The sequence below is a fragment of the Choristoneura fumiferana genome, chromosome 25, assembly GCF_025370935.1.
Source record: "Choristoneura fumiferana chromosome 25, NRCan_CFum_1, whole genome shotgun sequence".
Classification (NCBI taxonomy): domain Eukaryota; kingdom Metazoa; phylum Arthropoda; class Insecta; order Lepidoptera; family Tortricidae; genus Choristoneura; species Choristoneura fumiferana.
The window spans coordinates 11,799,221-11,822,525 of NC_133496.1; the positions used below are offsets into that span (position 1 = coordinate 11,799,221).

Sequence of the window (23,305 nt, forward strand, 5' to 3'; positions counted from 1 at the left end):
CTGGTCTAAAGTATAATGGACCCTCCTCTCTATTGTATACAAACTGTTTTCAGATTTTAGTTATTTAATTACACGTTGCATACTCATGCAAATTCAGGCTCTGAGCCTGATGTCTAAGCGAAAGCTTTGTTCACCGTGCCCCGTTTAGTTTGCAAATGCAGGTATGCTGCATAGCGTAGGTAAATGGCGTATGCCAATTAAAAAGTTTTTCTGTCAATTCCATGTTTTCCTAAACACGCGATGCGCAACTGAAAATTACAAATTTCGAGTGTGGGTCTCAGAAAGTTAGACATTATGTAGAATTACTGACTTAGCAATCTATAAGTAAAATTAATTAGTGTACATATTTGACAAATAAATGCAATAAACTAACGTGGGAAAAGGTTGTTAGTGTGTGAGGTTTACAGTTATTTCATTAACATGTAGCGTCCAGATCATTACCCCGCTAGCCGCAGTCGGTTCCACGTGTGGCAATACTATAAACATCTGCACACCGGCGCGTGGAATTGCGCGCGTATTCGAGTTCATTTGAATTGCCCAGAAGGCAGTCAAGAAGCGGAGCGACATTCTTCCGGCGACGCGGTCCTGAACAGAACTATCCATTGCGCGAAACTCATTTCCTTCCTTTTCCCTAGTTTAATATTCCATTGTAAATACTTTCCTTTTTGATAATCTTTATTATACGTTCGTGTGCCTCTAAATCTCTTTTCATTAATTCATCGAAGCTCAGGAGGCGCACCTACACTGGTGACCCCCATTGGACAAGAAACGCAAAATTCAAGCAAATTCAAGTAAGAATATAAAACCTACATAATATTGAAATGTCAATGGGAAACAGCGCAAGTGACAGCGATGGCGCCGTTTTCAAAGTCGGTGTACGAGCGCCGCCGTTTTGGCCGCAAGAGCCTGCGCTTTGGTTTTCGCAGATGGAGCGCAATTTTTCTTTGTCGGGAATAACGGCTGATTCTAAAAATTCAATTACGTAATTAGTCAGTTGGAACATCAATACGCGGTAGAAGTCAAGGATAATAAATTCTCCGCCGGCCGAAACCGGTATGTCAAAATTGAAAACCGAGCTTATTAAGATTGTCATTGTCGCAGGAAAAGAAATCACTGCAATTATTACAAGGTGAGCAAATGGGCGATAGGAAACCATCGCATTTTTACGCCAGCTGCGCATTTTGGCTGGAACTTCAGTGACGGATGATTTTTTGCGCACCGTATGGTCAAGCCGGTTACCGAAATTTACAGGTCGTAATCGCATCGCAGCCAAATTCAACGCTAGATGAACTCGCGGATTTAGCTGACAAAGTGCAACGATCTTGTACCACAAGACCGCAAATATTTTCGTAAAAAATGACAGTGACAGCAAAATATTTTTCAAATTCAGATTCGTGGCAATGGCAAAGCAAATGCAGAACTAACATCGAAATTGCTTCGCTCAAAGCGCAGTTCAGTAGTAGACAACCGCACTCAAGATCGCGCTCGCGTTTTAATTCCGCAACAAAACTCCAGTCGGACGTCAAGCGCCGGTCACGGTCTGCGTCGAAACAAGAGACCCGCCCATCTGCTGGTACCATTACAGGTTGGAGACAACTCTACTCGCTGTACCAGGCCTTGCAGTTACCCTGGGTCGGAAAACTTCGACGGCAGCCGGAAGTAGCGGCTAACGACTGCCATACCAAACCGGGCCGCCTCTTCGTAATGGACCGTTCTCGAAAGTTCTCTTCCTAGTAGACACCGGTCGGATTTGTGTGTATACCCGCGCACGTCACTCAGTGGCAAACCGACCTAAGAGCAGCTACGAGTTAACAGCGGCGACGGATCAGTTATATCTACCTACGGTTCGGTGCAACTGAAACTTGACTTGGTTTTGCGGCGAGCATTTAATTGGATTCGTTGTGGCAGACGTTGCTAAACCATCATTGGTGTTGATTTTTTGTCCTCTTTAATATTTATGATGATTGCAGAAAACAACGCATTATAGATGGCACACTACTCTTTCCGCTGCAGTACCAACCCAAAGTACATCCGAAGACATCTCGTCAGTGAAGGGATGTCAGGGGAATCTAAGTACCACGAGATCCTACGTCAGTATCCCGACATCACCGACCTTCAGGTACACCAAAGGTACCCAAGCATAATACGGTGCATCATATACGCACACTCCTGGCCGCCGATTGCAAGTAAGCCCCGACGCCTTCCTCCGGATCGCCTGAAGATCGCACAAAAGGAGTTCGAGATATGCTGCAGAACGGTACAGCTTGTCAGTCTGAGAGTCCATGGTCTTCTCCGCTTCATCTAGTACCCAAGAAAGATGACGGCTGGCGACCATGCGGCGATTACCGTGCCCTTAATGCGCGTACGATTCCAGACAAGTACCCGATCCGACATATTCAAGACTTTACGCAGCAACTCGCCGGGAGTACAATATTTTCCAAGGTTGATCTTGTCAAAGCCTACAACCAGATCCCAGTTTATCCGGATGACATCAAGAAGACAGCCATTATCACACCTTTTGGCCTGTTTCAGTTTCCATACATGACGTTTGGTCTCCGGAACGCAGCTCAAACGTTTCAACGTTTCATGGACGAAGCGCTGCGAGGTCTGGATTCTGCTATGGATACTTGGACGATATTCTGATCTTCTCTCGAAACGCAGAAGAGCATCACCAACATCTCCATCAACTATTTCGTCGACTGTCAGAGTATGGTATCCTCATCAACACTGCAAAATGTGAGTTTGGTGTAACGAACATCACCTTTCTTGGCCATGAAGTGTCCGCAGAGGGGATCCGTCCGCTGCAGTCTAAGGTACAAGCAATCCAAGACTACCCTGTACCCAAGAATGTCAAGGAACTCAGACGATTCCTGGGCATGTTCAACTTCTACAGAAGGTTCGTACCAGGTGCATCAGCTTTGCAAGCGCCCTTGAACGTCGTACTGTCCGGTCCGAAGAAGAAGCCAACGCAAGAGATCGAGATGACAGAAGACATGATGCATGCATTCGAGTCATGTAAGCAAGCTCTCTCTCAAGCCACTCTTCTCGCTCATCCGCTGACAGACGTCGAGCTCGCTATCCACACTGACGCCTCAGACGTTTCCATCGGCGCAGTCTTACAGCAGCGCGCAGCACCGGAAGCCTGGAAACCACTAGCATTCTTTTCAAGACCACTGAATCCTGCTCAAAAGAAGTATAGTCCGTATGACAGAGAACTGCTGGCTATATACGACGCTATCAGACATTTTCGTCACATGGTCGAGGCCAGACCCTTCATCATCTATACGGATCATAAACTTTGACGTTTGCATTCACCACCGCTAGAGACAAATGCTCACCGAGACAGTTCCGATACTTAGACTTCATCTCACAGTTTAGTACGGACATACGGTACGTAGCGGGAAAAGATAACGTTGTTGCAGACGCACTCTCAAGAGTAGAAGAAATAAATGGGTCAATCAACTACGAAAGCCTTGCACGCGCTCAAGATAAAGATCCTGAACTGCAAGCGCTTCTTCAAGTTGACTCATCATCATCATCATCATCGTCTTCATTGAATCTCAAGAAAATCAAATCTTTTGAAAATAATTTCGAAATTTATTGCGACATCTCCACCGGTAATTCAAGACCCTACCTTACTCAAGCCTTTCGTCGTGCAGCTTTCAACTCATTGCACGGTTTGAGCCATCCAGGTGCAAAAGCAACTGTCAAATTGGTGACGCAACGATTCGTCTGGCCCGACATACGCAGAGATTGTCGCCGTTGGGCGAGAGAATGCACAGATTGCCAGAAAAACAAAATTTCACGTCATACGTCATCACCCATATCATCATTTCATACACCATCACTTCGTTTTTCACATGTCCACATGGACATAGTAGGGCCATTACCATTTTCTTGTGGTTACAGATACTGCTTGACGGTCATTGATCGCTTCACCCGTTGGCCTGAGGCCTACCCCTTGGCTGACATCACAGCGGAGACCTGCGCGCGAGCCTTCATCGCGGGCTGGGTCGCCCGCTTCGGCTGCCCTGTCAAAATCACCACAGACAGGGGCAGGCAGTTTGAGTCCGAGCTGTTCCACACCTTGTCATCCATCCTCGGGGCAGAGCACCGGCCTACCACATCCTATCATCCGGCCTGCAACGGGATCATTGAGAGACTCCACCGCCAGCTCAAGTCCTCAATCATGTGCCACTCCAATACGCACTGGGCTGAAGCCTTACCCTTGGTGCTGCTGGGCATCCGCAGCGCTTGGAAGGACGATTTACAAGCTTCAGCAGCAGAGCTCGTCTACGGGGAACCTCTACGCCTACCTGGCGAATTCTTTACGCCTACGAAGGGCACTACGGTCGACTACACGGACTTCGCAGCCAGACTTCGCGACCACATTGGAAAACTCAACCCAGTCCCGGCCAGTCATCACTCAAAGAAACCTTTTTACATCCCGAAAGAGTTGAGCACGGCCGAGTACGTTTTTCTTCGTCAAGGGCACGCGAAGAGATCGCTAGAGTCCCCGTACTCAGGCCCGTACAAGGTTCTCGAGAGACGTGACAAGACCTTTCGAATCATTTTAAATGGAAAGCCGAACACCGTTACCATCGATCGACTGAAGCCGGCCTTCATGACCAGCGACACTATAGATGAGGACACATCCAACAGCCATCAAGCATCAACAATACCAGAGCCTGAACCGAGCACCGTCAGAATGACGCGAAGTGGACGATATGTAAGATTTCCAGATCACTATCGACCATAGCAGGCAATGGTCTCGGCGGGGGAGTAGTGTAGCGTCCAGATAAGTCATTACCCGCTAGCCGCAGTCGGTTCCACGTGTTGGCAATACTGTAAACATCTGCACACCGGCGCGTGGAACTGCGCGGCGTATTCGAGTTCATTTGAATTGCCCAGAAGGCCAGTCAAGAAGCGGAGCGACATTCCTTCCGGCGACGCGGTCCTGAACAGAACTATCCATTGCGCGAAACTCATTTCCTTCCTTTTCCCTAGTTTAATATTCCATTGTAAATACTTTCCTTTTTGATAATCTTTATTATACGTTCGTGTGCCTCTAAATCTCTTTTCATTAATTCATCGAAGCCTCAGGAGGCGCACCTACAAACATCAAAAATCAAAGGCCTGACACCCACTTAATCGTAAAAATAGCCATCTGGGCCTATTCACGGGCTTGGCGGATGAGGCAAAATCACGCATTCAGCCGCGAAATAAAAAGTACATATAGCATAGACAAACAACGCATCCTACGGTGTGCAATGGTGCGAAAGCTGCGGTCACAGAGGGGCTGCTTTGTGGTAATAATAGTGGTATCTGCTGACAGCCGCGCGCATTAGTTACCCGTAGAACTGAAGGGATCGCTAGAATACAGGTTTCAAAAAATGCTTGTGGTAGCTCTATACTTACTTACTTACTTGTGGGACGAATTTAATTTATTTTGATATTGTATTTTATTGATTGTTTTTTATCTTTTTTATTAGCCTATTTTTGTGTCCACTGCTAGGCAAAGGCCTCTCCACTCTTGCTCCACTCCTGCCTATCTCAGTATAAATTCTTATAATTATAATCTGACTTAATGTATTTATATAATGTAATTGTTATGTTGAGTGATTAAATAAACTAAACTAAATTTCGTTTTTTTAGCATTAGAAAAAAGGTAGGTAAACAATCTTGGTCTTTTTATAGAACCATTTTAAAAAACAGTAATTATTTATGATATCAAAAACTGTAAATGATCATAAGTACTAATGTAACTTATTAAAAGTAACTAATGTTACATATTTGCTGTGACTTATTTTTCAAAAGTGTTTTTCAATGGCAGACACGTCATGATCGCTTACCATCTAATGCTAAAAAAAAATATAGTATCGATAATTCAGTAAATTTGCCTCCTGTTGTACCACTCACTGTGAAGTTTCTGCAATTTTATGTGACAGATACCCTACTCGTGCAGTTTAACATTGTAAAAAAAATTAAGCTACCTATTTCTCCATCCCGTGGGAATACCTAAAAATTCTTTCTTAGTGTTCTATGTCATATACCTATTCAAGCTGTATGCTGCTAAAATTCAAGTCACTAGAGACTTGAATTTAGCTATCTCCAGTGGTTCAGACGGTGCGTTGTCCAATCAATCATACAATCGGGGCCCAATTGCATAACAAATTGCAAGCAACACAATGTTTTGGACTGTAGCGGTCATTATTAATTTTATGATTTTAATTCAAGTTTTGTTCCGCGTACCTTGATTTTAGAGAAGCTCGATATTTCGGCACAGTTGCATGCGCCATGATCAAGAGACGACTGGAGAAATATCGAGCTTCTCTAAAATCAAGGTACGCGGAACAAAATCCGAATTTAAATGATAAAATTACAAGCAAATAGTATTAGTGAATTTAAATACAAAACCGTTAATACTATTAGCTTGTAATTTGTTATGGATTTGCGCCCTGTGCTGATTTTTTAGAAGTATACTCAGATAGGCAATACAATCCTTATAGATAACTATTAGGATAGGTACTCAGAGGCAGTGATGGGTGCCGGTTGTGGACCAATTATTCATTCAATTGGTATACGATTGGTACCCAATTTTTCGCTGCTTTTGGACCTTACGGGAATAAAATTTTAAATTGCATGCTTAGTATTAATTATATACCTAGTAAATAATTCCGCATGAATATAACTAATTAGTTGTAAGACACAAGTGTATCAAGAATTCAAGAGCATTCTAACTGCCAACAAACTGCTACGCAGTTTGGCAGTGTGATTTACTTTGTAATAATTTAAATGTGTCATTATGAAATAAACGATAATAATAATAATAATACTTTCCCCACTCATAGCCACATGTTGGAAAAAATAAATTTCGGATTAATAACAGTTTTGTACTATCAAAATATATGGAACTATCAAGTTTGAACCGGGTTTAACGGCCAAATCTAGGTTTATTTTTTCTGGCAAGCCCGCAACGGACCATTAGGTTTGGTTTAAAAAAAAAAACATTTATGATTTCACATCTGTTCTGCTCCTCCCAAGTATTCGGCCCCGCCACTTACCTTAACAACAACTACAAAACTCAATATCTACAGACCAAAACACATTCAAATACCAACTTTAACTAACGGCAATAAAGTTCTAAATGTGTGTATTAAATTCTGAATTAGGATAGTATCGAACGCGTGTTGTAGCAACCGCAAAAGTTAAAAGCATGACCTTTTGTGCTATTGTGGGTTTTTGATGACGTATGAATTATAAATTAAAATATTACTTTGGGGTTTTTTTTGGACAACGAGAAATGTGGTGCGCGGAAAGTGTTTGGTGTGACTCAGAACTAATAATAAGAAGCGAAAAAGAATTGTTATCGTGTTTATTTCTCGCCAGAATTTCGGCATTTTTTCATTCCTTAAGGTCTACTCACTACACCGTATCGTGCCATGACCGTAATAGGCACGTGTCAGGAACGGAATGCTAAGCGTCTACATGACACGCGACGGCGACCGTTGGTTAAGAAACGTGCTAGCTATGTTACCTACAAGTTAATGTATATTGCCGAATAAACTTTTTCTTTCTTTCTTTCTTTCTGCTAGTGGGTATACTCGCATGTGCATGGGCAGGGCATGCAAACAAAACAAAGAATATATTTATACCCACCTAATACTAATACCAATACCCACTTAAGATCGAATATCTGTCATTTTGTATGGCATTTCAAAGTACTTTTTTTTTTTTTTTTTTTTTTTTTTTTTTTTTTTTTTTTTTTTTTTTTTTAGTGGTTTTTTTAAGTACTTTTTCACGAAATGGCTCCCAAATTAACGATTATGCTGAGTGGGGTCCACTTTATACTATTCGATGTTATTTTTTTTTTCCATCTAATGTCATGTTATGTGTATCGAATATGTGTAAATAAATGTTTCTCTCTCTTTCTCTCTCTCTCTCTCTCTGTCTCTCTCTCTCTCTACTATTACGATCAAGGTGTGATACGATGTAATGGGTTGAGACCTTTATACGTTATGCCGCATGCATCCAAATCGCTGCAAAGTTATCATTGATTGGGTTCTATGCGACAGGCACTGGAGTGAAGGCAGACCTAGGAGGAGACGGCGGGACGACTTGGACCGTTTCCAGTCAGACAGGCAAGAGTTGCCCAAAAGTAGAGACGAGTGGTGTAACCGGCTAGCCGGTCGGAGAAATTAAAGGCGTGTGGTTACAAAATAAAAATATAATACAAAAGAAAAATATATACAATTATTTCAGTCAGCACTGCTCTTGTAGATGCATTAAAAACAAACACTGGCGAGACTTCTAGGACAGGTAGGGAAACAGGGCAGGGTGTTAAGGTAGCCCCGAAGAGTCCAGTCGCGCCAGCGATCTGCTCCGAGGCAGCGGAGCGGAGTGGAAGTGGAGATGATGATTTGAATTCAGCAGGAAAAAGGAAGGGCAGGAATGAAACACCCTGCTTTACTGTTTGCTTGCACGCCCATCCAAGCCTCGTTTTAGTGTCGGACCAGCGAAAGAGCTAAACGAGACTTGGATTAGGTTTTACAAAATGTAGACAAGAAATAAATATTAGAAATAGAGATAATAATATTTACAATACCTGCAATAGTGGCAGCCCTTATATAACAAGTAGTAGAGTACAAGTACAAGTACAAGAGTAGCCTTGCCAAATAGTAGAGCCAATGCCAGGAAAAAACAAAAGAGTATCAATAATTTAGAATTTAGATTTTTTTCTTCTGTAAGCGGCCAGCGGAGCTTTGCCATGTTACAGTGGAAAAAAGGGGAGGCTCTTGCCCAGCAGTGGGGTACAAAGCAAGCTTAGTAAAAAAATACGTTATAAGTGAAAAACTTAAGTAAGTGACCTATTGTATGTAGTAAAGTTTCCGTATAGATAAGTGGACGTTTCATATTCAAAAAAATATTTTAATTTCCATTTCAATTCTGTGCACTACTACATTATTACAAAAGGTAATTAACCTTTAGCCAAGTTATTTACCTGGCTATATGTTTATTTCAATTCCTTATGTGTAACTAAAAAGACATTAATTTATGTTGCTCAGTCTCTCACGAAGCACCTCTTAAATTTAAAATATAAAAGCTCTGTGATAAAAGTTATAGATTTGGGATTACCTTTTATTGATGAGTACCTTCCGTAATTTAGCAAATTCTATCAGAGACAAATAATAAAACCAGTGCCCATTCTCGAAGGAAATACAAACAATGATAATTGTTACCTGTTAAAACTACTTCAGTGCTCAACTCTATCGTATATACTATATACTACCGCCATCTATCTAAACTCACGGTAAACGTACTAAGCTGTCGGTAGTTGCTACCCCCCGCTAGAGGGCGTTGTCTCACATTCCTCGCAATCTCTCCCAGCCTTATAAGATCTCTGCAAACTTACTCAAGCGTGGCGTTATTGAGTATGATATGATATTCTAATAAGATATGACAATGCTTTGATAAACTACTCTCAACCAAAAATTGTATGATGTGAGAACTTGAAATCCACTTTGCATCCACACATTAATAATATTTTTCTCAGAAATGCTCGGAAACTTTTTGTCTAAATTTTGCTCTCCGAAATTAAAAACAAACGTCCGTGAGTAATCCGTTTGTCCGTCCGTTTCGTTCACTTTTTAAAACTTTAAACACTTGCATGTGTAAATTTGAGTGACCAAACCATCCAATTGTTATCGGCTTATCGCAGTGTTTGCATATTTTTTATGGGTTGAAAAAGTATTTGGAAAATAGTACGCGAAAGATTTAATTTATTTTTGAGAATGTAATTTGTAAATACTTGTTTTTTTGTAAATGAGTTTCAAGCTTTTATTAAATCTTGTAATATTAAATATTCGGGTCAATTTAGTCATCTTTAAGCAATCGAATTGACGTAAACTGCGGTAAAAAATTGTTTTACAAATATTCATTGTTTCCTCACATTGCTAAATAAAGTGGACTGTAGATTAGGCAGGCACTGGGTGAGTTATCCAGTACTTTTTGTCAGCTTTCACTAACACTGTCTTAATTACAGTGTTAGTGATATTTATATTAATGCCTCATTCAAAAAAGCGTCCATATATATCTGATACGACTCTACTTCTAGGGTCAATTGGACCTGTCAGATATTTTTGTATGCTCCGCTGTCGCTAATATTAATGCAGATTTCATGACATTCGTTTCGTTCTGTAAATAAAATCTTAGAACAGCCCTTCTGTGGTGCTTAGTCTTTGCGTCGGGTAATTCGATCCGCTTTAGATTTGTTTGTTGAAGCAATCAGCGCCATCTTGTGGCCGCATTATTGAACGCCGGGAATTTACCGTGCCTTAGAATAAAATAGAAGCTCCGTTATAAACTTAAAAGGTCGCAATTGTTAAAACGGAAACATACTATTAAAACGCGACGCTACGCCACGTCGTCCGACGCATGTTTCTATCTGCACCTGACCAAAATAAATATATGGGACTGATAAGTACTGATACGCGTTGGAGGGCGTATGCAAGCGTGTCGTGGCGTTGGATTTTAAATGGTGTGTTGGTACCTTTACAATTCGCAATGGACACGTGTTATGGGACTTATACAATTTGTTATTAAGATTTTGAAAAAATATACAAGATTTATTGCTGACTGTATTTTTTATACCAAAAGTCAATCTGGCTAGTGTAGTCTGCTAGCTTTTTTGTGTATATTCGGTAGGTCTGAGAATAGGGCGTAATTTTTTTTCATACTTCTACGCGAACGGAGTCGCGGGCAACAGCTAGTAAACGGTGAACTGCACTGAGCAAGTCATCATCCATCATCATCCCAGCCTATATACGTCCCACTGCTGGGCACAGGTCTCCTCTCAGAATAAGAGGGCTTGGGCAATAGTTCCCACGCGGGCCCAGTGTGGATTGGAAACTTCACACGCACCATTGAATTGCTTCGTGCAGGTTTCCTCACGATGTTTTGATTCACCGCTAAGCTTGTGGTTAATTTCAAATGTAATACCGCACATGAATTTTTGAAAAACTCAGAAGTGCGAGCCGGGGTTTGAACCCGCGACACTCTGCTTGAGAGGCGATAGGTCAAACCACTAGGCCACCACGGCTTTGCAAGCCAATCACAAGCTTTGAGCAAGTAATCACTACGTTTTACTGTGAACTGTTTTTGTGCGCCGTTTTGATGTAAGAAACATGCAGTCTAGTACATAGGTGTCAATGGATAATATTGAAAAGTCTTCAATTGTTAGCCAGTCAGTCGTTGGTTTGGGAGTTGAACGCAGGATGTGGGACAGAGCAGGTGACCCTCGTTGCGGGTCGTACTTGGTCGTCCAGTGGGTCTCGATGGCCATACAACTGGGCAATGCCGCTGGGGCTGGGGTAATAGGGACCTTTGCGCCAAATACGATGCGGTGGAATGGATTAATTTTTGTTTTATTATTTAATTGTTATTATTATTTTATTAAATTTGTTTTTTTGTACATTTACTTGGGAACGGCTGGACGGATTTTGCTAATTCTTTTTATGTTGTGTTCGTTATTAGCAGGAGAAGGTTTTTATAGAAGAAAATATAGAAGGAATCAACGGGGGCGAAGCCGTGGGCAACAGCTAGTTTTTAATGAATTTTAATGTAATATGTGTTTTGTTATTTATTTACTTTTTATTTACTTTGACTACAATTTTTTTTTAAGGTGGTATTATGGGGCTTTTGAGCCAGGTACATACGATGCCGGGAGTTCAGGTTTATTTCTATGACGAAGCATGTTGCGGGTGAATTTAATGTAATGACATGTGCCGAATTTAGTGTAATAAAATTTTGTTTCATCTTTAATAGCTTAAAAAGAAGCTTAAAGATGCTTAGCTTAAAGATGTAGCCATCTTTGATGCGCTTGGTCTCTGTTATTCTTTGTTCGATTGACAAAAGAAAGAATACGTCCATACTTTCAGATAATCTAACTTACGGACTAAATGGAACAAAAAAAAAAGATTTTTCTTACAAAGAACATTAACCAATTGTTATATTTAATTGCTACTAACCCCACTTTTTATGCGAACCGTACACTCGCTTAACCGAACGCTCTTGAACAAATGAAACGGAACGTACGACGGATATTGCTACGGACGGCGTAGCGCGCAGCTACGTAGCGCTACGGCTACGGGCTTCGTAGCAGACTGAGCTGTTCCCTTTTAACAGTTTTAAGGAGTTAGTGGCCACACGCAGAATGCCAATCAGGTGTAAAAGCTCATTAGAAGTCTGGTTTTTAGGATTCCGTGACAAGTTCTTTTTTGTCCCGTTATTTTTTCGTTTTAGCCGCGCAAGAATGTATGATTGGCAAATAAGTGAATCTGAGTGAGTGAGTAGTGTGTCTTACAGTGTGAAGGTGGAGGAACTGCATGAACACACGTTTCTTGCATAAACTATCAACGGGTGAGCAAAGTAGTTATTTTAGTTCAGCGATATGGATCTCTGCAAAGTAACGCCTGATTCAACAAATTATGTATAAAACTTGTTTTAGGGGGAAAATAAGTGGGAAGGTAAGACACGATCCAGATAAATCATGTTCCAGCCATGGCACACTTGTAATAAGTAATTATGTTTAAGTAATATTATAATAATATTGTTGTGAATAAGTGTATTATATCATGCTCCAGTTATAGGTCTGTCTGACTGTCTGGCTGTTGTTACACAACAACATACATCCATTAAACGTTAGGGTACTAAAGAAGCCTTTCCCGCATTTCTCAGTTTAGTTTAACTACAAGGCGAAAAAGAACAAAACGAGCATCTTCTAAGGTCAAAGATAGAGTATTAACCACAAGAGATGTCAATCCATACTAATATTATAAATGCGAAAGTAACTCTGTCTGTCTGTCTGTCTGTCTGTCTGTCTGTCTGTTACGGTTTCACGGCTAAACCGCTGAACCGATTTGGATGAAATTTGGTACAGAGATAGAATAGACCTTGGGAAAGAACATAGGCTATCTTTTATTGCGAAAAAAGGTTTTAAGGGTTGAAATAGGGGATGAAAGTTAATATGGTGGAAGTTCGTCGCTGTCGAAGATAAAACCATGAAACTTGGCATTTAGGCCCTTAATAAGAAATAAATCGGTATTTGTTTGAGCTTTTTTGAAAATTCGACCTGTGAGGGGATGAAATAGGGGTTGAAAGTTTATATGGAAGGTCGTCATTATCGAAGATAAATCGATGAATATTTATTAAACTTGCCATTTGGGTACGTGATAAGAGATAAATAGATATTTGTTCGCGCGTTTTTTAAAATTCTTCCTGTGAGGGGGTGAAATAACGGATGAAACTTTATATGGAAGATCGTCATTATTGAAGATAAATCGATGGTTCTTTGTGAAACTTGGCATTTGGACATTATAAGAAATAAATAGATATTTGTTCAAGCGTTTTTGAAATTTTTACCGGCGATGGGAGGTTAGCAGAGGAAATGATGCAGTGTTAGCAGTGCCCTTTAAGCTCATAGCAAAATGTACGCAATGTGGGGTTATAATAGATGGCTTATTGACATAGACAGTCAGACATGAAAAATTATGATTTCCAGATTTTTCTTATTTATTGTGCTATATAAGAGCTACCTTTATGCAAAAAAAAAACAAGTTTTTAGGACAGCCGGAAGTGCCCTATAACTTTTTCTGTTAAGGCGATTTGTATGGACACACCTTTTTAATGACTGTAGCTTTTGATTGCCTTGACTTAGAAGTTTGATTTTTTCACAGCTTTCGGGACTATTGACCTGAGTTTAGGGTTTTAATCTCAATTCGATACCGATACTCCGCGTGTTTACGAGATAGAGGATCTTGACAGACAGACGGGCGTACGGACAGCAAAGTGATCTATAAGGGTTCCATTTTTTCCTTTTGAGCTACGGAACCCAAAAATCATTTTTTCCGGCGCTTTTAAAATTTCGACCTATAGTATGGGGATAAAGTTCTTAAGTAATTCCAAACAAATTTACTATAACTATGTTTATCGGAAATAGGTGTAGCAATGCTTAGTAAAAATGCCGTTTTAATTATAATCCAACCGTCCTAACTTACAATAAAGGACGTATGGTGTCAAGAGTTCACTATGAGGAATAATAATTAGTCCTTTTGTGTTGGTAGGGTAGAATACACGTCGTATTGCTAAAATGTGGCTACCCGCAAAATATTTATTTTTATAAATATTTATGTTTTACCAAAGAACATGGATGTATGGATGTTCAGTTCAGTTCAGTTCAGTTTATTTTATTCAGTAAACTGTGGAAGTGTGTGCTATTATTGGCAGAATAGGTATCCTAAATAAATTAAATACTTCCCAAAGTTATTATTCCACGCGGACGAAGTCGCGGGCAAAAGCTAGTAAATAAATAAATAAAATAAATATCATGGGACACTTGACACCATTTGACCTAGTCCCAAACTAAGCAAAGCTTGTACTGTGGATACTAGGCAACGGATAAACAAACTTATGTAGATAAATACATACTTAAACACATATTAAACATCCAAGACCCGAGAACAAACATTCGTATTATTCATACATATCTGCCCCGGCCGGGAATCGAACCCGGGACCTCAAGCTTCGTAGTCAGGTCCTAACCAGTTTTCTAAAATAAATACGCGTCAACAGCGCGTTTACAAAACACGGTGTGTAAGCCCCTAGTCGCTGAATTGCTCTAACACTTGATCAAGACGTCATTTCCAGCGACAAGGTGACTAAATTAGCAGCACTGGGAACTGGCAACTCTCGTTATTAGTGCTTCGTGGCTGCCGTGGGCAAATCGGCGTGTTATTTGAACTGGCCCGCACTGTTTACCCACACCCAGCTATTCTTGTTCAAACATGTTGGTTAAAAACCGCTGATTTGACCAACATTAGTTAAAGGGGTTCACATGTTTACGGTTTAGAGGTTTGTGACAGGGCGAGTGGTTCTTTAACCGACTTGAAAATGGAGGAGGTTCTAAAAGGTGTTAATTAAATAACTGAAAACCCGAAAGTTAGTTTGCTCAGGATCGTCAGTAGTATTACACTATGTATGTTTTAAATCAGGTTGTGTTGTGTTTTTAAATCCCTATTTATTCTTCCCCGTCTAAAAGTTACGAATGCAACATACGTCAATTTAATGGTGTAACGAGGTTGCATACTATTGTTGTATTGTTGTATTCTATTGTTGTGTCTTGTGTTGTGAATAAATGTATTTTCTTTCTTTCTTTCTTTCTTTATACTATTTAGTTAAGGGGCTACCCGAGGTTTTCATCGATTTTTGTCAAGTTTTGAATCGTATCTCCAACTTTTGCACTGCAGATAGAATTATAAGTCAAACGGCTATCGGTTCTCCAATCTTTTATGTCCATTTTGTCTACTGGATTTTGAAAAAAATGAATGCTTAATTTTGTATGATTTTTTAAATATTGTCTGAAAAAACACTTATTTCGTATCTCTATTGACGGGAAAGATCTAACATATAACGTAATAAAACGAAAATAATGACCACGGAGAAGAATAGCCCCGCAGTGGTGTATGTAGGCGGCACTATGCTCGAGAACGTAGATAAATATGTGTACTTAGGCCAAGAAATCAAGATGGGTAAATTAAGATTGGTTTTTTGGAATCTTTTTGTATTTTTTATTTCAATTCCAAATTTTTACTTTTACGGTCATCCCGTAAAACCGAAATTGAAAATACAAACTGAAATATAGATGCACAGAAAAAACAGAAAAATAAGATCATCACTGGGAATCGAACCCAGGTCCTCGGTAATCCGTACCGCGTGCTATACCGCTACACCACTGATGGTCAAAAAATTACCCAATGACCATCAGTGGTGTAGCGGTATAGCACGCGGTACGGATTACCGAGGACCTGGGTTCGATTCCCAGTGATGGTCTTATTTTTCTGTTTTTTCTGTGCATCTATATTTCAGTTTGTATTTTCAATTTAAGATGGGTAAAGACAACCAGTGTAACGAGATTGATAGACGTGTAAGGTTGGGTTGGGCAGCCTTCTCAAAGTTGAGCTTCGCATTCCAGATGAAGATTAAACAAGAGCAAAAGGCACGGATCTTCAACCAATGTGTCCTGCCGGCTTTAACTTACGAAGCAGAAACTTGGGTAACAACGAAAGCTGTGGTCGAAAAGCTCCGAGTTGCCCAAAGAGCAATGGAGAGGAAACTGGTTGGAGTTACAAGGAGAGACAGGAAAACGAACAAATGGCTCAGAAAGCAAAGTAAAGTCGCCGACATTGGTAGAAGGATAGCGAAGCTCAAGTGGCAATGGGTGGGACATATTACCCGAAAAACCGATTCGTGGTGTAGAGTTGTTCTGGATTGGAGACCAGTGGGCAGACAAGTCGGCAAATGAGATGGAAAGATGATATAAAAAACTCTAACTGCCAAAAATAGATCGGAGTGGAAGAGGTTGAAGGAGGCCTACACCAAGAATTTGGTAGAAGAAGGCTGAGAAGAAGAAGAAGTGAAGTTCCCAACCTGCTAGGGGCCGCGTGGGAACTACAGAGGGAACTAGATTCTGAGATAAGCAATGTCCCCAGTAGTGGGACGTATAACACATTACCACTTTCAAGTAGTATTTTCATGAATGTGTTTACAAAAATCGTGTCCTTAGCATTAAATAATACAATAAATGAAAAATTAATAAGCAGTTTAACATTTGACTTGACTCCCAAAATCATTACCGACCGTAAAACAGAACTATTGCTTCCTGTGACGCTCCAGACAAGCGCTTCCGTCATTGTCCTACACCAATTTCATAAAATTGTATCATACAACCATACAATCACATTCCCAATCTTACCCCCTCGTAATTACACCGAACAAATCGCAAAACAACCTGGTTTGTTTCCACCCCAATTATTTACTGAGTTTGCATTTTATATGTACCGCTGTAGGGTTCAGTTTTACTTGGAAGGCATTTGGCGAGGTTGTATGTGTGCGTGACGCCGCGCAGTCGCCCCGCGCCGCCGCCAGTCGCTACCTCGGCGCCACCATCGGAAGTCGCGTCTGAAACTGCTATTTCCCGTGCTAAAAAAAAAGTAAAAAAACCAGTCTCCCGGTCAATTCCCGCCTTCCATTTACATTTAAAAAAAACAGCGTGTTAAAAATAGTTTCTATCACGTTTGTATCGAAATTAGTTTTGTAATAGTTATTAATTATTTGTATAAAAGAGTTAGATCCTAATTTGAAATGTGTCGTTTATGAAACGTGTGCGAAGTCAGAAGTGGTAAACCTTTTCGTGGCGGGTGTGAGTTACATAACTGTTCCGGGCAAAATCGATATCCTGGGCGTATAAATAGCGACCTACGGTTCAGAACAGCTGGCCGCCCGCCAGACCATGCAGCCCACGGTGAGACTATATTATTATTTATTAAACTTAAGCTCAAAACGGCTAAACCAAATTTTAGAGAGGACCATATGAATGCCGATATATTTTATATTTAGACGATTTTCTTTTATTTATGTTGTAGCTTTGAGGTGATACCTAAAAAAAAAGAAAATTTAGGAAATATGCTTAAGTACTTTAATTATATTACGTATGATAATGTCATATCGATTTTTTATACACATATTTTATGTAACTTCAAACTATCGTACTCGGGTAAGGGTTGTGTGGTCAATTATTAACTCGATTTAATAATTGGTAAAAACGTCGAATTATAAAATGCTACATAGAGTGTTCTTTTTTTCAACGATCAACAATCAATTATTTTAACTTATCGAGTTTGACCACACAATCCTATACGATATAAAAATTTAAAAGCGATTTTTTTTTCACTTGCTCTTTTGCCATCCAGTTGCATAAAAGAAAAAGTTAAAAGTCTCGTAATTAAATTAATAAAATGAACGAATTGCGTCATCGACAATAAGCTAAATTAGAGCCCAGTATCTAATAATCTCAGCAAAGTTAACTGGCACTTAACCGTTTTCAAGACAAGCAATTGTTACTTCAGACAAGAATATTGATTGTTTATAATGCATAATATCTTAAAACAATGAATTTTAAGTGTCTTTTTTACAGTTTTTACTGTGGCATTTTTAAATGTCACTAATATATCTTTGTTATTTTTATGGCTATTAACTTACTACGAGGCGATATGATCCCAGAGTTTAGCCTGTCCAAACAGACAAATTGAACAAAAAAAAAATGGCTTGATAACACTTTTTTAACTATAACGCTCAACTGTAGAATTTAATTCAATTAAGGTGCAAATTACTGTCAGCCAACAACTGGTTAACCTTAGAAGTTGCTTAACGTTCAAGAATTTAGGAATGGAGAGAGGAAGAGAGACATTTCGTTAACTATGTCTCAATTAATTACTTCATACAATGTATTGTATGTGGAAATACTTAACTTTTGTTTTATCTAGTTAGTGAACAAATACAATTTCATCGATAAACCACCATGAATTTTAATAACTATCATGTATATTAGTCGTCATGGCATACGCGGACCGGGAGACGAGCTGTCGGTAGGCCTCCAACAAGATGGAGCGACGACCTGGTTAAGCTCGCGGGATCGCGGTGGATACGGAAAGCACAAGACCGGTCTGAGTGGAGAGCCTCGGGGGAGGCCTATGTCCAGCAGTGGACGTCTTTCGGCTGACATGATGATGATGAGAATATGAAGCTTTACGCCAAACATTCGACATTCATATTTAAAATTTATCGAAATATTCGTAATGTATATTGTTTTTATCGGTGAACTGTTAACAGTAAATACCTTATCGTATGCAAATGTCACGAGGTCATTCGAATCGATAACGACACGGTAGTCAAAAGTAATTTATATAAATATAACTATAGTAGCTGTTGCCCACAACTTCAATTGCGTAAATCGCGTCAATTACTATCCCACGGGTACTTTGCATTTTTCATGTGTTTTAACACTAGTGTTAGACACCCACAGCGGGACACAGGCGTCATCTCAGAAAGAAAGGACTTGGGCCGTAGTTCCCACGTTGGCCCAGTGCGGATCGTCTAAAAAGCAGTTAGTCTAGTTAGTCTAAGTAGCAACTGGTCTAAATTAAAGTAAAAAGTGCCCCAGTCAAAAAAACGGCCAAGAGCGTGTCTGACACGCCCAAGATAGGGTTCCGTAGCCATTATGACAAAATCAAGTAATATTTTTCCTAGAAACGAAACGTTGCATTGCAAGGAGACAGTTTATCTCTTTAGCTATTAAGAATGTTGGCGACGCCGGGTCAGCGACAAAGTAGGTCGTACGAAGTAATGTCTAGACATTACTTAATATTCGCGAGCACTTAATATTGATACTTGGCTTGCAGTCGGACTGTACTCGTCATGAGCCGTTTTGAATTATGGCACGATAGGGTACGTACAAATCAAAACAAAAATATATACATAAAAGAATAGTGCACGAAATATTATGTTATATTTATTAAAATGTGATGCCGTCTCCGTCTATTCGAACAAAACAAATAGAGACGGCATCACACCTAACCGCTAGTTAACACTAATCAATGGATGGTGAAACAGACCCTAAATATTCAATAAGATAAATTAACAAAGTGATACTAATAGTGATATCTAGTATTTGTTTATATTCAGTATATTTATCTCTATTATCATTTCGAGCTTAAACTTATTTTGTTTGCGTTATATCTCTATAAGTGTATACTATAGAGATACAAAACAAAATTTATATGTATCTCGTATGGGAACCCCCTTTGTTTCTATATTTATTTGTTGTTGTAGCGGCAATACGAATACACAATACTTATGTAAATTACAGCTGTCTATCTAATACGTTTTATGAGATACAAGCTGGTAACAGACAGGTAGATCGACAAATAGCTAGCGAAATCTTCAAAAAAATAGGATTCCGTTTACCACCCTTCGAATACTGTTGGCGACAGTCAGCGACCTCTTTTTATATGTTTTTGTACTTTTTATTGTCTATTTCTAACAGCTTTTGTTTTTTACTTATATGTCAGTTGCTAATGGTATTTTATGCATATGTAGGTAAATGTGTACCTTTTAAAAGTTGTGTTATTTAATATAAAACTAAAATTTGGTAAGTCTTACTTATTTATACCAGTTTCAAATTTGGAACCCTGAAGAGTATACGATTAATCTCTTTTTTTAGCCCAGTTGAAATAAATGGAAAGCAAACTGGCGGCCACGAATCGCCGTATAATTGAATCGGGCGCCGTTTGCATACCGAGAGCCTTCGCGCTTTTACGTAATTCAATAAAATGTTGACGATTTCTGTCGCTCCTCAGGGCACGTCTTAACGTTGAAAGAAATGGTTGACGATTTCTGGATTGTGGTTTAGATTTCAAACGTGCTAGAAAAATGTTGGTGATGTCTGTGTTAATTTTTTTTCAGTGATTCAGTCTATTAAACTGCAACCTTTGTTTGTGCGAAACATGTGTTTTTGTTAGGGTTTGGGTGTAATTTTGTGAACAAAACTAACTTATAAATATATTTAGGCTTGAAATGTTATTCTACCGTTAACACAAATTATCACTTTTTAATACCTCCTAAGGAGTCATCCATTAATTTCGTCACACTATCTAGGTTAAGGTACACCGTAGGCGACAGGCTAGCAACCTGTCACTATTGTACCGTTTTTGTCAAACTTAAAACCTAAAATTGCTAAAAGTGGCTCCGAAGCGGTAACGTTTCGTGTGCTCTGCCTACCCCATTTGGGAATACAGGCGTGATTTTTATGTATGTATGTACTATCAAGGGGGGGGGGGGGAAGGGTCTGTGACACAGAAACAAAATAATTGCAATTTTCATAGCAACACATGTGATAAGGGGGAGGTCTTAAAATGGACAAAATTAGTGTGACGTTCTTTATAGATGGCAAAGTCAAAGTCAAAATATCTTTATTCAATTTAGGCTATAACAAGCACTTATGAATGTCAAAAAAAAAATTACCACCGGTTCGGAAAAACCTCTGTTGAGAAGAATCCAGCAAGAAACTCAACGAGGTATATATATATTTTTATCCGATCCGATTTCGTATCACATATCATACAATTTACTTGCCCCGATATCGTATCGGCGTCCGATACCAATATCGGATCGGATAATCTGAAAACGCTCTAATTGTCTAAGTACGTAAAGCTCAGACTGACAGACACGGCGAAACTATTAAGATTCCGTTTTGTGTTCGGAATCGTGCTGCGAGGGAGGCGTTGGTTGCAGCAGCCAACCTGAGCAAGTATGACACGGGTATGTTTGTAGGTATTTTAGCTCAGCCGGCCTCAGACATGGCGTTAATGCTTTTCAGGTTGGCTGATGTGACAAGGAATTAGTTATTATCAATTGTGAGATGTAATTTTTTTTCCTGGTTAGTTAATGTTTTGCCCTATGGGCTAATGTGACAAATTTGTACGTTGCCCGTTTCAAATAAAAAAAAAAAAAAAAAAGATTCCGTTTTCATCATTTTGTCTACGGAAGCCCAAAAAAGTACTGACGACAGAAAATATTGTATCCAAACTTCACACAAACATATACTCAGAATTTGTTTTATTTCGTAGCATTCTGTAGCAGTGCTACGAACGACGTAGCACTATCGTAGCGTCAACAATAGTAGCTTATTTCTATAGAAATTGTTTCGCTACGGCCTTGATAAAGAATAATAATACGTTTTATAAATACATTGATTGTATCTTATTATATAATGTAATACTACGGTTATTACATACGCCATAAAAATAAAATTGAACTGGATAAGATAAGATAATATTTAATTAAAGTACGCTTAACAAACACTGTTATTCTATTATTTTCTATTCTAAGATAATGAGGGTTACCCACGGGCTACCGTTTTCGCGCTCACCAGTTGGCGCCACTGTAGACAAAGGTCCTGCCCGAAGTATAGTGGTTAGTTTGTTATTACGGGCGTGAAAACAAAGTTTAGATTTAAATCATATTTAATACCTTTAAACCGTACCATAAAAATATCGAGAATGCCACGCCTCTTTTGGAGTCAAAAATTTTATACTATGTGGCGCACGATTTTTGGTAATTTAATATGATACGGCGCAAGGATGGAACTACTGCAATTTATTATGAACACCGAACGTCCAACCACGTAGTTCCTTTAACATTTTTATAAAGTCTGACGTGATTAGACTATGTGTCACAACGCATAGTACCCTATTTGTCGGATATGGACGGTGGTCCATGTGTCACACCTTGCATCCGCTGTATCAATCCAATATCCTCATCATCATCATCATCATTTTTCACTTGATTTCAATATTTGATTTTCATTTGAAAAATCTTCGTCAAAATATGACATTATTTCTTGAATAAAACACATGTATAGTCTGTGGTAGCGTGTAGACTGGAGGAAAAATTGACATTTTAAAAATCGATTAATGCTCGATCTTGTAAGCGACTTTTAGTTACCTTAAAATTAAAAAAAAATATCATGGGACACTTGACACCGATTGACCTAGTCCCAAAGTAAGCAAAGCTTGTACTATGTATAATAGGCAACGGATAAACATATCCAAGACCCGAGAACAAACATTCGTATTATTATTTATACAAATATCTACCCCGGCCGGGAATCGAACCCGGGACCTCAAGCTTCGTAGTCAGGTGCTCTAACCACTTGGCCATCCGGTCGTCAAGTTACTGCTTTCATAGTTGAATATAAAATTACATTTTTAAATTCGTCGATTTATTCAAGTATTAAATAAAGCGATTTATTCGCTGAATAAATTAACCGATTTATTGAATCCATTAATTGTTTTGCAATAAGTACTAGGTTTTCACATCACTAAATAGTCTATATATTGGATTGAGACAGAGAATAAAGGCTAGTATATTACTATTACAGTCCACCAAGAAATGCGGCCAGTTTTTATCGTTCTCGTCCATAATATACTTTAAAAAGCATAAAACTAACCAATAAAGTCCAATCCATCGGAATTCTGTGCAAACAAAAAACGACTGATAAATTAAGTTTCCTTTGAAATTCCGGCATTGCAATTGAAACTCTACTGCCATGCCAACACTTTAAAGTCTATAGTTGAACGTGATAGTTACGCAGTTAGACATAGAAAAATTGAAACGCATTTTGCACTTTAGTGCTATAAACACAAAGTATATTTCGTTTTATAGCAATGCTGCTCAAACACTGAAAATTGGAGGATTTATTTGCACGTACATTTTAACAAAATTGGGTTTCTATTCAAATTTATTTTATGAAATCGTTTCAAACGAGTCTTTGAAATTACAATTACGTGATGCAACGAACTGAATTATTTCGTTACGCAAATTAATATGGCTTGTCTCAATGAAGCACGAATTT

General features: G+C 39.2%; 1 protein-coding gene across 2 annotated transcripts in view; it reads left to right on the top strand.

Annotated features, from left to right (window-relative positions):
- The first annotated feature begins 16,995 nt into the window (after nt 1–16,995).
- LOC141442247 (probable sodium/potassium/calcium exchanger CG1090) overlaps nt 16,996–23,305 on the top strand; it is a 42,895-nt gene continuing 36,585 nt past the window's right edge. For both annotated transcript variants that reach the window (XM_074107179.1, XM_074107180.1), the window contains exon 1: nt 16,996–17,356. In XM_074107179.1, coding sequence (XP_073963280.1) covers nt 17,345–17,356 — 12 coding nt within the window. In that variant the 5' untranslated portion in view covers nt 16,996–17,344. The remainder of the gene's footprint in view (nt 17,357–23,305) is intronic.